General features: G+C 46.8%; 5 protein-coding genes across 5 annotated transcripts; 4 read left to right on the plus strand and 1 right to left on the minus strand.

Annotated features, from left to right (window-relative positions):
- Positions 1-150: 150 nt before the first annotated feature.
- BDCG_03180 (uncharacterized protein) lies at positions 151-698 on the plus strand. Its single transcript, XM_045418781.1, has one exon. It carries the CDS (start codon positions 319-321, stop codon positions 619-621), a length of 303 nt encoding a protein of 100 aa, XP_045275274.1. The 5' UTR covers positions 151-318; the 3' UTR covers positions 622-698.
- Positions 699-3,180: 2,482 nt separating this feature from the next.
- BDCG_03181 (myosin-1) lies at positions 3,181-8,712 on the plus strand. The gene is made up of 10 exons (XM_045418782.1): positions 3,181-3,437; positions 3,518-3,742; positions 3,828-3,873; positions 3,932-4,414; positions 4,475-6,172; positions 6,243-6,334; positions 6,398-6,648; positions 6,701-7,194; positions 7,318-8,443; positions 8,556-8,712. Exons 1-9 carry the CDS (start codon positions 3,435-3,437, stop codon positions 7,755-7,757), a joined length of 3,732 nt encoding a protein of 1,243 aa, XP_045275275.1. The 5' UTR covers positions 3,181-3,434; the 3' UTR covers positions 7,758-8,443; positions 8,556-8,712.
- On the minus strand, positions 8,159-10,622 carry BDCG_03182 (alanine-glyoxylate transaminase/(R)-3-amino-2-methylpropionate-pyruvate transaminase). Its single transcript, XM_045418783.1, has 2 exons — positions 9,812-10,622; positions 8,159-9,694 (listed from the first exon to the last, which is right to left on the minus strand). Exons 1-2 carry the CDS (start codon positions 10,195-10,197, stop codon positions 8,635-8,637), a joined length of 1,446 nt encoding a protein of 481 aa, XP_045275276.1. The 5' UTR covers positions 10,198-10,622; the 3' UTR covers positions 8,159-8,634.
- On the plus strand, positions 10,244-13,426 carry BDCG_03183 (vacuolar protein sorting 29). Its single transcript, XM_045418784.1, has 6 exons — positions 10,244-10,745; positions 10,846-11,062; positions 11,139-11,927; positions 12,057-12,071; positions 12,191-12,604; positions 12,729-13,426. Exons 3-6 carry the CDS (start codon positions 11,871-11,873, stop codon positions 12,849-12,851), a joined length of 609 nt encoding a protein of 202 aa, XP_045275277.1. The 5' UTR covers positions 10,244-10,745; positions 10,846-11,062; positions 11,139-11,870; the 3' UTR covers positions 12,852-13,426.
- A 33-nt stretch (positions 13,427-13,459) lies between these two features.
- BDCG_03184 (RNP domain-containing protein) lies at positions 13,460-15,999 on the plus strand. Its single transcript, XM_045418785.1, has 4 exons — positions 13,460-13,902; positions 14,124-14,380; positions 14,572-14,659; positions 14,800-15,999. The coding sequence occupies exons 1-4, from the start codon at positions 13,837-13,839 to the stop codon at positions 14,956-14,958; spliced, it is 570 nt and encodes a 189-aa protein (XP_045275278.1). The 5' UTR covers positions 13,460-13,836; the 3' UTR covers positions 14,959-15,999.
- The last annotated feature ends 48 nt before the right edge of the window (positions 16,000-16,047 follow it).

Raw genomic sequence — 16,047 nt, forward strand, 5'->3', positions numbered from 1 at the left:
CACTCCAGACTGCCCAAGCCCGCTGTCTAGTTAAGTTTTCTATTCTAGCCTCCCGCAATTAGGTATGATCAAGTTATCTAGTTATACTCGATGGTGGACGAAGGAGAGTAGCTTATCAGGTTGGGATTTGTGACCGCTTTATAATGAGCACGAAGACAAAAGATCAAAAGAGCTCGCGAGAGTTTCGCGACCATCTACAGTTACTATGTTACTATCTCCACAATCGCGATTTGGTGAACTTTCCAAATTGGGCCAACAGTCCTGAAAGTGGCACGATTGTTATCGGTTTGCTAGGGACACCACACCCACCAAAGAAGAATGGAAAAGGCCAAGCATGATCTACGCATCCTGATGGCGGCAGAAGAAGCGAAAGAAAACCTGTCCGAATCCGAAAGGAGTCTGCATGTAGCGGCGGCTGATAGAGCAGGAAGCACTGCGGATCGATATTCCTCTTCATCGTACAGCGCGGCAGTCGAGGAGGCGACTACAATAGATAGAAAAATATTAGCCCGGCTCAGCTTGTCTGGAAAAGCCACTCAGATCCATCGAAAGAGGAACGGGGAAGAAAACATGTATCGAGAAGTTCTTGAGGCAATAGAAAGGGAGAACCAAGAAAGCTGAGGCAGAATGGCCTAGGTGGTAAGGCGCAATATCAAACTCCTCCTGTAGCTTCTTATCATAGGCAGTTTTGTCTCCCAGTTTCTTCACTATAAAAGCTTCTATATTTTGCATCCAAAAGTGCATTATGATCTTCAGAAACCACCCCCTGTCAACACTGTCTCCTGCGAATTCCGGCCAGATGTGGTTGTAAGATATCTGAGAAAGACCAGCCAGTGACGTGAGCACTAACAAAAACCAGAACATCTTGTTCTTCCATCTCGGACTCATATTCTTTGAAAATGATATTGTATGTTCTTGTAAGACTGCTTCTCCTCCTGCTTCAGAATGCCCACAAACTCTTGATGGAGAGGAGTAAAGAGACTCGTGTCAATTGCATTCACACTCTAGTCAGTGAGCCAGTATGAGATTAGAAGATACCCAGCTTTGAGATCACTCAAACATGGGCCCTGACAGGGAACATATCTAGATGGTGGTTCCTATCTAAACAGCTTAAGCATGTAACATCAAAGATAATGAAAATATTGAGGAAGGACTGGCAGTCTCTCAGTAGCTGTGAACTATTATTTCTGTGAGTCATATACTCCTGATCAGATGATGCATATCAGGTCTGAAAACTTACACTTTGGCCTGTTGATAGAGCAAATTCATAGAGCTTAGACACTAATATGGAAGGACAATTCTCCTTCATCCATGCATAAGTGTCTGCTTCACATCATATTTTTCATCTGCATTGCCTAATCAAAATGATTTGCCAACCTGATGCAATATTGAGAACCGCATCAACATCACTTTGTAGCTGCAAACAATGATAGAGATATAGACATTGAAGCTTTCAGACAGCCAGTTGTTGAGACCATCAGTCTCACATTTCTCTGGAGATAAACCTAGGTGATGGACAGCGGCTTTCTGGATTAAGGTTGAGTGTTTGAGGAGATGAGAGTATTATCTGACTGTTTGTTCATGGTCTTTAAGGGCAATAAGAATATTAGTCTCTTCCTCAGGAGTAAGTCACCTCATCTCGCCTTAAGCGCCGGGTTCTGGCGATGCTTGCACAGTGGTTTGCACGTATTCTGTATGTTGCAAGTTGATCTGAAGTGGGAAAGGGGTGAACAGAAGCCAGAGGGCTTGTGACAGAGCGCAACAATCAGAATCCCCTCATACCACCAGATGTGCAAAAGACAAGTGTTATGTGCAATTTTGAAAGTTTTCAAATACAGTATAGACATAAAACAATTCAATTGAAGAATGTACAAGAAAATTCTTCAAAAATTGTTACAATCAATCACAAAGTAAGGATTTGTAAAGGAAAGAAGAAAGGATGCTAGGTTCAGACTTAACTTCTCAGGGCTGGTGTGGAATAGTTCTATAATCTCTCTCTTGAGAGGATTTATCTGACTGTCTCTGAGCATATTAGCATCTGAGGTAAAATGGGCCCAAACCTAGCATTCATCAAATTTGATAGTATGTAGCTGTTGAAGTACACCCATGTCTGCTTGTGTGAAGGACTACTTTTGGCATTGTGAAAGTCATGGCCTTGCAATACTCCGTACACGTCAATACCAGGGAACCTCTCTTGAATTATAACTTGGCAGCCTTGGATCTTATTTCGGGTGGAGCGTAAAACAGCCCATGAGAATAATCAAAGTCTTGCCAGTGAAGTAAATCTCTGGTACTCTGATGTCTCTATTACCTTTTTAGCAATATAGATGCATCAACCCCATGGAAATCAGCGAACGAATAGTCGATCTCCCCTGATTGCTTGATTTGGCAACGACATTCCCAAGAGCAAACACACCACGAACACCTTCATCTGCAGGCACCTTCATCTGCAGGGTAAATTCGGGTAGATTCATGATATAAGTCGATTACTGGTTCCCAGTATATTAATGAGGCTTTGGTTTCACACAAAAATCACTCTGCGCAGGGTGATACCGCCCGTAAAGTGGAACATCTGCATATAAGTCAGTGGCCGGAATATGTTCTGGTTCTGTTGCGTATGAGTCCATTATTGTCAAACTAAGAGCATGAGAATGGGAGAGATTCAGTAAATCGCGGTGATTCCAAACAACAACTTCAACTGGGATCTTGTTGGAGGAAAATCTGTATGTGAGCGCACTTTAATTGGGTTAGAACAGTTTCATTAACATAGATTTTAACATTTTGATATTGGCGCTCCACAGATTTATCCCAGTTGCTGGGCTCGTTTGTTTCGAGGCTTTTTTGGGAAAGCACACTTGAACAGTACAGACTGTATGAACGTAGGACATACGAAATCATCAACTTTGTATGGTTCATGACGAACAAGAGACTGATGTTATGTTATGTATGTATCTACTACCAAGCTCAGACTGAGAAATAATATAGGCTGTGCCAGGCACCAAAGCTACCCGAGGTCTTAAAACGGTTTAGCGTTAGAAGAAGAAAAGAAAACGCTTGGAATGATTGCATGTAGTTACGTGGATTATGTAACTAATCTTGTCCAGACGCCACACGGTTGTGGCGCAGTTGCAGTAAGCGCCGCATCATCGTTCCGGTACCGCGTACGTTGAAGTGTCAAAGGCAACTAACTACGGAGTACTGTCCACCCACCTATCCTTTATTACTTTATTCTTCTGCCGTCGTTGTGCTTCCTCTGCATTCTGAGTCTGTACTTCTTTTTTTCTGCCGGATAAGAAGCTTTTCTACAGGACAAATATTTATGCTCTTGCTTCGTTGTTTGCGCCCGTTCATTTATACTTTCAGGAGGTTGTGGTCTATATTCCCTCCAATCCGGCGAGAATAGCCAAACACGCACCCGGCGCAACCCAGAGAATATGGTAAGTCCTGGCGGACTATAGCCCCTCATATTACGCTCAGTCTTATTGTGCAATTTATATCCCTAACTATATTCATGTAGGGACACTCGCGACGCCCTCGAGATCCGGAGAAGAAGAGTCGTGGTTTTGGTCGGTCGAGGCATGGTGAGGGCGGGGCAGGGGGGAAACCTCAAGTTAAGAAGGCCGTATTCGAAAGCACAAAGAAGAAGGAGGTTGGAGTGTCAGATCTTACACTCCTCAGTAAAGTGTCGAATGAGGCCATAAATGAGAACTTGAAAAAGAGATTTGAACATGGCGAGATTTACGTATGCCTGCCTGCCTTCCGAAATGCCAGCTTAGGCGACAACTTTGTACCTTTCACCTGGCTGCTGACAACTTCCTGGAATATAGACATACATCGGCCATGTACTTGTCTCTGTTAACCCGTTTAGAGACTGTAAGTCACACCTAGCTTACCACAAATATCGAGCGCGACATACTGATCGTCGATTTAGTGGGTATTTACACCGACAAAGTTCTTGATTCCTACCGCGGGAAAAACCGACTGGAAGTCCCCCCGCACGTTTTCGCTGTCGCGGAAGCAGGATATTATAACATGAAAGCATACAAGGAGAATCAATGTGTCATTATCTCAGGGGAATCCGGTGCTGGCAAAACCGAAGCTGCCAAGCGGCTGATGCAGTATATTGCGAACGTATCGGGCGGCAGCGATTCTTCCATACAACATACCAAGGACATGGTCCTGGCGACCAATCCTCTTCTCGAATCCTTCGGCAATGCGAAAACGTTGCGGAATAATAACTCGTCACGCTTCGGAAAATATCTAGAGCTGCAATTCAACTCCGTTGGTGAGCCTGTCGGCGCGACGATTACAAACTACCTCCTGGAGAAATCTAGAGTGGTTGGTCAAATTACAAATGAGCGAAACTTCCATATATTTTATCAGTTTACCAAAGCTGCTCCGCAGACTTATAGAGGTATGTGGAATGTCTATGCTTTCAGCTGAGCCCACTCCGTCAAGCTAACATATGTTCCAGAAAACTTCGGCATCCAACAACCAGAGTCATATGTGTATACAAGTCGCTCTAAATGTTTTGATGTCCCTGGTATAGACGATGCTGCTGATTTCAAAGATACATTAGACGCCATGAAAATTATTGGTTTAGCGCAGGCCGAGCAGGATAATATCTTCCGCATTCTTTCAGCCATTCTGTGGCTTGGAAATATGCAATTTTTCGAAGACGACAATTCTAACGTTTCAATAACAGATCAATCGGTAGTGGATTTCGTCGCATACCTATTAGAGGTCGATGCTGCCGCGGTAAACAAAGCACTTACATTGAGGGTTATGGAAACAGCCAGAGGTGGGCGCAGGGGGTCTGTGTATGAAGTTCCTTTGAACGTTGTCCAGGCCACCGCTGTTCGAGACGCACTCGCGAAAGCCCTTTATTTCAACATGTTTGATTGGATCGTTCAGCGAGTTAATGCCTCACTCGCAGCAAGGGAAGCCGTAGAAAATTCAATCGGTATCCTGGATATTTACGGGTTCGAGATTTTTGATAAGAACTCATTTGAGCAGCTCTGTATCAATTACGTCAACGAAAAACTGCAGCAAATCTTCATCCAGCTTACGCTAAAGACGGAACAAGAAGAATACGCCCGCGAACAAATCAAGTGGACTCCCATTACTTACTTTGATAACAAAGTTGTTTGCTCCTTGATTGAAGATAAGCGCCCCCCCGGGATTTTCGCGGCATTAAACGACGCCTGTGCCACTGCACATGCCGACTCCGGAGCCGCCGACCAGACCTTTGTGGGAAGACTAAATTTCCTGAGTCAAAATCCAAACTTCGAGTCCCGGCAAGGTCAATTTATTGTCAAGCATTACGCTGGTGACGTCGGCTACACTGTTGACGGAATGACAGACAAAAATAAAGATCAGCTACTAAAAGATCTACTTAACCTTGTGGGCTCGAGTAGCAACGACTTCATCCATGCGCTCTTCCCCAACCAAGTTAATCAGGACGACAAGCGTCGACCTCCAACCGCGGGTGACAAGATCAAGGCATCTGCAAACGACCTTGTTACGACTTTAATGAAGGCACAACCGTCATATATCCGAACTATAAAACCGAACGACAACAAATCTCCGTCCGAGTACAATGTTGGCAATGTGATGCATCAAATTAAATACCTTGGTCTGCAAGAGAACGTCCGGATTCGCAGAGCTGGATTTGCCTACCGTCAAACTTTCGACAAATTTGTCGAGCGCTTCTACCTTCTGTCGCCAAAGACCTCATATGCCGGCGATTACACCTGGACTGGGGACGCTGAATCGGGAGCGAGGCAGATCTTGAAAGACACAAGCATCCCGGCAGAAGAGTACCAGATGGGCACCACGAAAGCCTTTATCAAAACCCCCGAAACCCTTTTCGCTCTTGAACACATGCGAGATAGATACTGGCATAACATGGCCATCCGTATCCAGCGCGCTTGGCGAAACTACCTCCGGTACCGAACTGAATGTGCTATCCGAATCCAAAGATTCTGGAGACGGGTCACTGGAGGGCTGGAATATATTAAACTGCGAGACCAGGGGCACAAAATCCTTGGTGGAAGGAAAGAAAGGCGCCGATACAGTCTCGTTGGCTCGCGGAGATTCCTTGGTGATTATCTTGGAGTTAGCAACGCTGGAGGCCCGGGAGAAATGATCAGGGATTCGATTCGCATTAGCAGTAAGTGCTATTTTCTTTAAAATACTTTTATGCGGTGAAGTGGAATTCCTAACGCAACAGAAACATCCAGAATCCGAAAATGTTTTATTCTCCTGCCGCTGTGAGCTCCTTGTCACCAAATTCGGCCGTTCCAGTAAACCTTCTCCGCGAATTTTAATTCTGGTATGTGCGCCTCTCGTTTTTGCATAACTTTGATGCCTTGGCTAACGTGTGTCATTGTAAAAGACATCGAACAATGTTTACATTGTCGTCCAAAGTGTCGTAAATCATCAGTTGAACATTTCAGCGGAACGAACGATATCGCTCGGCGCAATCAAATTCGTCAGCGCATCAAGACTGAAAGATGACTGGTTTGCTCTTGGAGTTGGATCTCCACAGGAGCCGGACCCTCTTATCAGCTGTGTATTCAAGACTGAATTTTTTACATACCTTTCCAATGCACTCCGCGGTCAGCTCAATCTCAAACTCGCCGACACGTAAGTTGTTCTCCCAGTACATTTATTACTTGCAGAGCTAACAAGCCTCCAGTATTGAATATAACAAAAAGCCGGGCAAATTGGCTGTGATTAAGACAATGAAAGATTCGACAGTTGTTCGAGATGATCTGTACAAAAGTGGAACAATCCACACCAGTCAAGGCCAACCACCAGATTCTGTATCAAAGCCGACTCCGAGACCGAGGCAGGTTGCTGGCAAGCCCATCACCAAGGGCAAATTGCTCCGGCCTGGGGGACCTGGAGGAGGGCCATCAAAACTGGCCTCACGACCAGCCGCTTCGAAGCCAACACCCGCACCTCAACCTCTGCCGCGAGCTACCCCCCAAGCCGCAGATACTGGTTACCGACCTGTACCACAGGCTGCCTCGGGGCAAGCTCGAGCACCCCCACCTCCTCCCCCGGCCGCACCGCCGGCAGTCAAAAAACATACCGCCAAGGTCCTATATGATTTCAACAGCGAGCGCTCTAACGAGCTTTCCGTCCAGAAGGGCGAAATAGTCCAAATCATGGCAAAAGAAGGAAACGGTAAGCGTTAATAACACCCCCAACCCCCGTCCCTCACCCCTGTTTTCGCATCTCTATCCAAAAAAAAGAAAAAAATCACAAATCACATACCGAAAATATGCTAATAACCCGTGAAATTACCAGGATGGTGGCTTTGCATGAACACGACAACCTCTGCCCAAGGCTGGGCGCCCGAAGCCTATCTAGAAGAACTCGTAGCTCCAATCCCCCAAGCAGCCGCTCCCCCGCCACCTCCTCCACCCCCAGCCATTCCCAGAGCTTCCACAGTCTCCAACGCCAACCCCGTAAACCCTGTGGTAACCAACGGCGCCTCCCGCGCCGCAGCGAAAGCCAAACCCACCCCACCCGTTCCCCCAGCCAAACGGCCAATTGCCGGCCGTAAACCCGCGCCGCCCCCGGCACCGCGAGACAGCGCGGTCAGCATGAACTCGCACGACTCGTCGGGCGGGAGTGGTCGTGCCACCCCGAATAGTATGAATAGTACTAGTTTTGCGGGTGGCCTTGCGGAGGCGTTGAGGCAGAGGCAGAGCGCGATGAGGCCGCAGGACGATGATGATTGGTAGGCCAACGACGAGAGGAGGGGTGCTGCCCCTTTTTCTATATTTTCCTTTTTTTTTTTTTTAATTTCCCTTCTTTTTTTATGATAGATAGTATGCTACCTGTTTCTATTTTTCGCCGTATGTATTTTGCCCTTATTTTTTGTTTCTTCTTTCCCCTATTAGTTGCGTTTCTGTTGATATCATTTTTAACCCTCTCTATTTTGTTTACTCCGTATTTATTTACGTTTTCTTCTCCTCAGCCCCTCACCCCGTGTTTTAGTTCTGCTTCAGTTATCTTCATTACATTACCCTGAACACTCCCCGTGGTTCTTCTCCAAGTTCTCCATGCTAGGGTTTGGCAGCTTGTTTCATTTTCTCCCGTCTTTTTCGCTAAAGGGATATATAGCGAGTGCTCGAACCAGCTTCCTCGCTTGAGCACTACAGTTAGATCCAGATACTTGAAGCTAGAAAAAGAAATGATCATGTTCTCACGTCGAATTTCTCCGTAACTATCTGTATATTATTGGGTAATTGTGCATGTAGCATGTAAGAATGTCTTATTTTGTTGTTTTTTATCTTGAGAGGATATATTTGCTTACAGTGCGGAAGGAATTATAATTTCAGGTTTTTTGTATTCTTTCATCTTTTACCTATATGCAAAACCCCATAATTTCCCCGCTCGTGGAATATCAAAAGCGGTTCATTCTTATGTAGGTATCTCTAAACACAATCTCCAGTCCCCTCCGCCCGGAAAGAAAACCCGCCCGTTCCATCACTTTCACACCGTAAACTGATATTAAAGTAATTTTGAAAATAAAAAAGAATATATTCAGAGAACAGAACTCCCTTCAATGGAACAAAGGAAAAATAAAGTAAGGAAGATAAAAAAGGGAGACTCTAATTACTTCTTCACCTCCGCAAACGCCTCCTTCATCGCAACGATCGCCTTGTCAATATCATCCCGTCCGGGACCCGTTACGCTGACCCCCATATGTCCGAAGCGGATATATTTAGACGCAATCTCCTTGTGCAACCCCCCAGCAAAGACAACACCCTTCTTCGCGAGCACAGGTAGGATATCTGGCGGCGTCATGCCCTCGGGCAACCGGATGGCCGTCATGGCATTGGCCTGGTCCTCGGGTTTGGTCGCCAGCTGCTGCAATCCCAGCTCAGCAACAGCCTGCTTAACACGCTGCGAGGCAGCTTTGTGAGCCGCAAAGCGCTCTGCCAGCGGCTTGCTGGTTACCTGTGTCAGGGTGGTGTGGAGGGCGTGCACGAGCTGGGTAGCGGGCGTGGCGAAGTAGGATGGCTTGCCAGCCTCGTAGTTGCGCATGATGGGCAGCCAGTTTGCCATGGAGGCGTAGTAGCTGGTGGGCGGGGACTGGCGGTTCTCGAAGCGCTGGATGGCGCGGCCGGAGGCCATGACGACGCTGAGACCGGGCGGGCAGCCGATGGCCTTTTGGCTGGCGGTAAGCACGATGTCGAGGTCCCAGGCATCAAAGGCGATCTCCTCGGCGCCGACGCTGCAGACACCGTCGACGACGACGAGGGTTTCTGGGCTGACGCGGCGGACGAGGGCGGCGATGGACTTGATATCTGCGAGGACGCCGGTGGAGGTGTCGACGTGGGTGACGGTAAGGAGTTTGTAGGGTTTTGCGGTTAGGGCTTGCTCGATCTCGGCGAGGGAGGGTTGTTGGCCGATTGGGGCCTTGAGTTGGGTGGCTTTGGCACCGTAGGTTTCAAGGCAAGAGGCAAAGGAATCACCGAAGTAGCCGGTGTGCAGGACGAGGGCATCTTCGCCGCGCTCGATCAGGTTGGCGGAGACAAGATCCCAGCCCAATGTGCCGCTACCGGCAAGGAGGAACGGCTGGGAAGATGGGGAGGTAGATTGGAAGAGGCGGCGAAGGAGAGCGAGGGATTCGCCAAATGTTTTTACGAAGGCGGGGCCAACATGACTCTCACTGCTCAGTTTGGTTAGTTAGGAGCAGAGCAATGCGGAATGCGGACGGAACACTGGGGAAAATGTGTATAGCAAAGGGAAAATAATAATATCTATATAGGGAGAAGCAAGTACGTACGCATAATGGGACATAGACTGAAGCACCGCATCGTCGAATTCAATGGGGCCTGGGATCAGGAGCGTCGAGTGCGGGGCTTGGGCGGACATTTTCGCAGCAGGATCTTTTCGATTGCTGGTGGGAGTGGGAGCAAGAGGATTCTTGTGGTTGAGGAGAGGCGGGGTCCGCTGGAGGGGTTTATATTCAAGGTCGTCAGGCTCGACAGACACAGATCTCTCGGTCGAAAAGGGCGTGTTCAAGGCCGGCAAAGGGAGTCTCTGATCCAGATGTCGAGAGATCAGGCTCAGCCGCGGACTCGCCCGTGAGGGAGCCAGGGCGATTATTTCTCCACCCGCGGGCTTGAGCCGGGCCACAGCTCGGAGTGCCGAAGAAAGGTTATTAAGCATATGCTTTTGGTGCTTCGTTTTCCCTGTTTTTGCGCAAGCCAATCTGCAGATGCGGAGGCTGCAAGGGTTGTACAGCGTATAGTTATTATACCTTGGAGGAGGGAGAGATATATTATTTAGCAGGCCGAGATAGAGCTGGAGGATTAAATATTTCGACCGAGAGCGAGGGGAGAGTTGAAATAAATATTTATACCCAGTCTGGTCAAATAACCCGGACCAGTCGAATCTAATTGAGAGTCTTTTTTTCTTTTTTTCTTTTTTTGCTTTTTTCCGTTTCTTTTCCGTTTTTCTTTGCAATATTAATATCCTTTTTTGTTAAATAAAAAGCCTGCCATTAGGGCTTAATTTCTTGTTTTGGCCAAAGTCAACAACAACACAGATATGGATATATCTTGCGGTGGATTGGATTGGATTCAGAATCAACCACAAGTAATATCCTTTCTATTTGATTGAGTCTGTCAACTGTGAGACGAATGAATAGTATTTTCTAATAATATGAGAGAAGTGCCAACGTTCGGGGTGGAAATGTCTGCAATATTTCATTTCTGGTACATAGCAACTACTGGTTGACCATTTTCCCTAAAAAATACAAATATATCTCTGCTGGTAGTTAATTCCGATGTATATCTTCTAACTAGTCTTCAATAGAACAGAAAAACCCCCAAACCATCTTATTCGGCCAGGATAATAGTGGAGGACCGCTGGCCGCTGGCGTCGGAGGTTTCCGACAACGGTAGCTATTCCTACCCAATTCGCGGACTAAAGAGCCTGAATGCTGTACCATAGGCTATAGTTAATAGGCCACCAGGGAGAGATGAGACCGCGCGAGGTGTGAGCAGCCATAATGGAGTACTGGACTGTACTGGTAATGAAATTGATGATCTGCCCTTACATGCAATCAATCCGCCAGAGAGCTGACGATTGGAAATTTGAAACGGAAGGCAGAAGTAGTTGGAGTCATTCCGTTCTCGACCGAGAAGATCTGCCCTTCTCATTGGGAGCTTCAACGCACATCTGGTCACCAAAGTTCAGGCAGACCTAGCTCTGCCAAAATCTCAACGTGTCGTTCGGTGCGGGAACTGCTAGTCCAAGGTTCTATCTATCTAGCCTTGGGAGTCATAAGCTTAAGTGATAATATAAGCCTTGCATTGCGCCTGACGGTACCGTGAACTTGCTGCAACGAGTAGACATTCATTGAGTATCAAGCATAGATGTAACTCTGCCTGCATCAGCTTGCGATCGTTTTTCGAACGAATCATTGTAGAAAAAGACCTGCCACGGGGAGCCCAGTTACAGGGTGATCAATTTGTCCGTCCAATTGCCTGATTATATCCCTTCTACTCGGCTGCCAGCAAATTAAAAAAGAGTCCTAATAATAGCAGAACTTCCCCATGTTCGACTTGGGGATATTCCAGCTAGGAAATGCGCTACTAAGGCTGAGGCGGCTGAGGCGCTAAGACACCCCATTTCCCGTTCGATAAATAGACGCCGTAGCCGCAGGACCGGGGCGGTTAGGCGTCAGCAGTCGCAACAACCGGACAGAACAGAACAAGGAGTAGATACAACGAATCTAACTCCGGGAGACGACGACAAGCGAGGAAGAAGAAGGCTGTTACCATCCCACCTCAGTACCATCGTCCAGGAATGGGTTGTTGAGGACCATTCCCTCAAGTATGACCTCTCGTCTGGTCCTGGCCATCGGCGACCTCTTCGTCCCTGACCGCGCTCCGGTATGTTGTATCCCCGCTCCCTATATGTCTTATCGTCACCCAACTCCATTCCTTTGAATGCTTGAGGAGAAGAAGACCTCCAATTATTGTGCTAACATCCACCTGCAATGATGTTAATAATAACAATAGGATATTCCTGCAAAGGTTCGCAGAAAACCATCTCCCCCATGCCTTGTTGCCCCGCCGTAGAAAAGCAGCTCGCTGGAGCTAGCTAGCTAAACCACAAACATCATCTCAATGGACTAACCAAACAACCAATACAGTTCAAAAAGCTCCTCACCCCCGGTAAAATCGGCCAGATCCTCTGCCTGGGCAACCTCACCGATCGCGACACCTTCGAATTCCTCCGCCAGATCGCCCCGGACCTCCAGCTAGTGAAGGGCGACTTCGACGTCGACTCACCCAATCTCCCCCTCTCCAAAGTTGTTACTCACGGCAGCCTGCGCATCGGCTTTACCCATGGCCACACCATCATACCGCCCGGCGATCCGGACTCTCTGCTCATAGCCGCGCGGCAGATGGATGTCGATGTGCTGTTGTGGGGCGGGACACATAAATTCGAGGCGTACGAGTTGGAAGGCAGATTCTTCGTCAACCCGGGCAGTGCTACTGGGGCTTTTACGACACAGGGTGGGTTGGAGGAAGAGGAGCAGACGCCCAGTTTTTGTTTGATGGATGTGAGTTTTTTTTTTTTTTTTTTTTTTTTTTTATTCATATATCTTTTCGGCCGCCCGCACCAGACGGGGTGGATCCGTGTTTCATTCAGGACACGAATGGACGGCTGATTAATTCTCTATACAGGTGCAAGGTGATGTGCTCGTTCTATACGTGTACCAGCTACGCAAGGACGCACAGGGGGCGGAAACCGTCTCCGTTGAGAAAGTCTCGTTTCGTAAACAACAGGCACCGCCGCCTGCTTCATGATCATGTTGGCAGAACATTGGTCGATTATTATTTTACCCTTTTTGTCAATTTCCCTCCCTTCTTTCCGTTAACTCTCTGCAAAGATGTTCTTATTTGTTTCGTTTCCTTTTTTTGAGTTTAATTTTTGTGTGGTGTACATATCGGGGCTGTATTAGAAATGAGAAATTATTCTTGCTATTGTTTCCGGGCATTTCTCATATGGCCCGTTGTATCGCCTTGGAACCTCCAGCAGGCGTTTCAGGGAGCAAGGATTATAATTATTCACATTAACTGTTTGGTACCTACCGTCCAATGGTTTTTTTTTTTTTTTTTTTTGCGGGCTTTCTGTTGCTCCTACTTCTGCTCCATGTTCTTTTGTCCATGTGCGGAGTGGGTTATCCCATCATCGCTATCTAGTTAAATACTAAGATCCCCCTATCAGCCAGCAGTAACGAGCCAGTATGCAAGCAAGAAATACAACCTAGTCAAACCAAACGAACAACGAACTAAATAGTAAATAAGTAGTAATTATACCATTCGTTAAATTCCAAAGAAACTCAGCGATTCTATATAACCCTCGCCTCTGCCATGGCAGGGTTCCGGCCTCGAATGGTCCAAGATGGCGCCATGCCTAATCCGTCACCGACGCCAGAAAAGCAACTGGCGACTGTTTCCGCAGCGAACGAAAGACCCCAATCTCATCCAGCAGCAATTGACAAGACAAGGCAAACCATACAACGAAACAAACCGTCTCTGCAGCCCTACTTCCCCTTATTTCCCTTGAGACCCTTTTCTTTGTACTTCCTTCGTATCATCGTCCTCCCTACATCTGTGCCCAGAAACAGATTTTGCGCTTTTTAGCATAAAACACCCCCCTCCCCCCCTGGACTCCCTATATATCTCCGGACGCGCCGCCAGTTTGGTTAGCTTTATCGGCTCTGCCTATCTAATCCAGGGAGTTCGCAGGAAGAGGTGACACCTTCGACACACTCTAGTCACAGTCATCATGGCTGATGCAGCTGATATTGCCGATGAGCGGTTGGAGACACATGAGAAACCTGGCGATGAGGAGGTAAGTTTAGATATACATATACTACACATGCACGGTATATATATATATATATATATATACTTCATTTGAGAGACTCTGGGGGTTCAAGAGAAACCCCGAAAGATCTCATTTCCCGTCTCCCACCCGCTGTACTGCTACTCAATTCCGAGAGATATCAGAAAGGAAAAAAAAAAAAAAAATCATCCAACTAACGCAAGACCTACTCCTCTCTCTTGTTCTAGGAAGAAATCGCCGCCATGAAACGGCGGGTGGCCGAGATGGAATCCGAAGCCGCCAAACTACGAGAGATGCAAGCGTCGCTAGACCAGCAGTCGGAGAGCCTACGCGAGGATAAAGAGGATATCGACGCGCGGAGCATTTTCGTCGGCAACGTCGACTACGGCGCCTCGCCGGAAGAGATCCAGGCACACTTCCAGAGCTGCGGGTCGATAAATCGGGTTACCATCTTGCTCGACAAGTTCACCGGCCATCCTAAGGGGTTTGTCTCGCCCTGCCCTTATTCTTCTTACTATGCTGCCGTTGCCGCCCCTTGGGCTGTCGTGGATTAGCTGTGTTTCGCTTTTTTTTCTCTGTTTTCATCTTTATTGTTTTCTATATTCGTCTTTAAAAACATTTGCATCCGCGCTGCCTGGCAAGAGATGGAGCGCTAATTGGTATAAATACACGCAGGTATGCGTATGTGGAATTCACGGAGCCGAGTCTTGTGGCTCAAGCACTTGTTTTGAACGAGAGTGTCTTCCGCGGGCGGAACTTGAAGGTGAGCAAGCTACCCTCCTCCCAGAAAAAAAAAAAAAAAAAAAAAAAAAAAAAAAAAACCTTCTCCTCTCCCCGTCTTTATTATCATCTATGAAATTATCTACTAACGTAATCCTTCTCTCTCTTCTCCGCCTCATTTAGGTCGTCCCCAAACGAACCAATCTACCAGGAATGACCCGAGGGCGTGGTCGTGGTCGGGGTGGCCTCGGTCGCGGCGGATTCGGACGTGGTGGATTCCTTCCCCGTGGCGTATATCGTGGAGGCTATAGAGGTCGGGGCAGGGGATATGCACCGTACTGAAAATAAGCCCCGGCCAACAATAAAGAGGAGGCGGGGACTTTTTTTATTTTTTTATTTTTTTATTTTTTTTTCTTTCATTTTTCTATGTTCGACCGCACCATACATCGATTTCGCAATTTAATGAAAGTGGGGGGGAAGGAAGTACTTATTGAAGAGAAGGAGGGGGAATTGCGGCCGGAGAGAAGAAGAAAATGGAAACTCGTTAATCCCACCGATCGAAAATCCATCCATAGCTCCCTGGACTCCAGAGAACGGAGCGGGATCCAATCAGATCAGCTCAAGTCGAATCGAATCAAATTGGATACTTGAAGCTGGAGGGGGTGTGGATGTGGATGTGGTGTGTATGAATATTGATATGATATGGGCAAATGCGCTGTTGAATTCTTTTTGCAATTTATGTCTGTCTGTCTGTCCTTTTTTTATTTCGCAAAATTTTTGAGTCTGAAGGGCAAAAGGGCAAAAATCGAAAATAGGGAGGGATATTTACTGAGGGTTTGAATCTCTATCTACGTGACTTGCGTTCTATTTCCTGAGTTTGTTTATTTTTTGATTGATTGATTGATTGATTTTATTTTATTTTGACCTTTGTCCCACTCTCAAATCTGGTATCTCTTTGTTCCTTTTAACACTCTTCTTTTCTTTTCCTTTCCTTTTCTTCCTCTCTTGATTTGGGGTTGAGTGACCAGCAGATTACTATAAATTTTTGAAAGCTATCTTGCAGCTAAAGATATGGAAGTGGAGATATTCAAACAAAAGAAAAGAATACATTGCGACAGGATGTTCCTTTTGCTCATGTTGATAACTATTTCCATGGACAATTGGTGCCAGTTGAACAGCGTGGGGATAGATATATCGTCCTTATACAGCGGCGGGGCTTGACTATGTATATCATTTTCAACGGGAGGAATATCAACCATGCGACAGAGGATTATCCATGGATGCCAGAGTATTTTATTTACAACTTTGCTCTCTTCTCTTGTAGACCGTGATTCTAGCATGACATGTCAATAGTTAGCACCAATATTAACTGTGATAATGCGATTGCCAGGTCTTGAATTGATTGATATATGTAGTTATTAGTTAACTACG

This window comes from Blastomyces dermatitidis (genome assembly GCF_000003525.1).
Source record: "Blastomyces dermatitidis ER-3 genomic scaffold supercont1.3, whole genome shotgun sequence".
NCBI classification, from domain to species: Eukaryota; Fungi; Ascomycota; class Eurotiomycetes; order Onygenales; family Ajellomycetaceae; genus Blastomyces; species Blastomyces dermatitidis.

What these genes read in the sequence shown, in the direction of transcription:
- BDCG_03180 (XM_045418781.1), top strand. Translation starts at nt 319, where the DNA reads ATGGAAAAGGCCAAGCATGATCTACGCATCCTGATGGCGGCAGAAGAA.
- BDCG_03181 (XM_045418782.1), top strand. An exon ending in TGCTCCGCAGACTTATAGAG is followed by an intron (nt 4,415 to 4,474) that starts GTATGTGGAATG and finishes CATATGTTCCAG; the next exon opens with AAAACTTCGGCATCCAACAA. An exon ending in GGATTCGATTCGCATTAGCA is followed by an intron (nt 6,173 to 6,242) that starts GTAAGTGCTATT and finishes AGAAACATCCAG; the next exon opens with AATCCGAAAATGTTTTATTC.
- BDCG_03182 (XM_045418783.1), bottom strand. Translation starts at nt 10,197, where the DNA reads ATGCTTAATAACCTTTCTTCGGCACTCCGAGCTGTGGCCCGGCTCAAG. An exon ending in CAGTCTATGTCCCATTATGC is followed by an intron (nt 9,695 to 9,811) that starts GTACGTACTTGC and finishes CAAACTGAGCAG; the next exon opens with TGAGAGTCATGTTGGCCCCG.
- BDCG_03183 (XM_045418784.1), top strand. Translation starts at nt 11,871, where the DNA reads ATGACCTCTCGTCTGGTCCTGGCCATCGGCGACCTCTTCGTCCCTGAC. An exon ending in CCAGTTTTTGTTTGATGGAT is followed by an intron (nt 12,605 to 12,728) that starts GTGAGTTTTTTT and finishes TTCTCTATACAG; the next exon opens with GTGCAAGGTGATGTGCTCGT.
- BDCG_03184 (XM_045418785.1), top strand. Translation starts at nt 13,837, where the DNA reads ATGGCTGATGCAGCTGATATTGCCGATGAGCGGTTGGAGACACATGAG. An exon ending in TTCACCGGCCATCCTAAGGG is followed by an intron (nt 14,381 to 14,571) that starts GTTTGTCTCGCC and finishes AAATACACGCAG; the next exon opens with GTATGCGTATGTGGAATTCA. An exon ending in TCCGCGGGCGGAACTTGAAG is followed by an intron (nt 14,660 to 14,799) that starts GTGAGCAAGCTA and finishes CGCCTCATTTAG; the next exon opens with GTCGTCCCCAAACGAACCAA.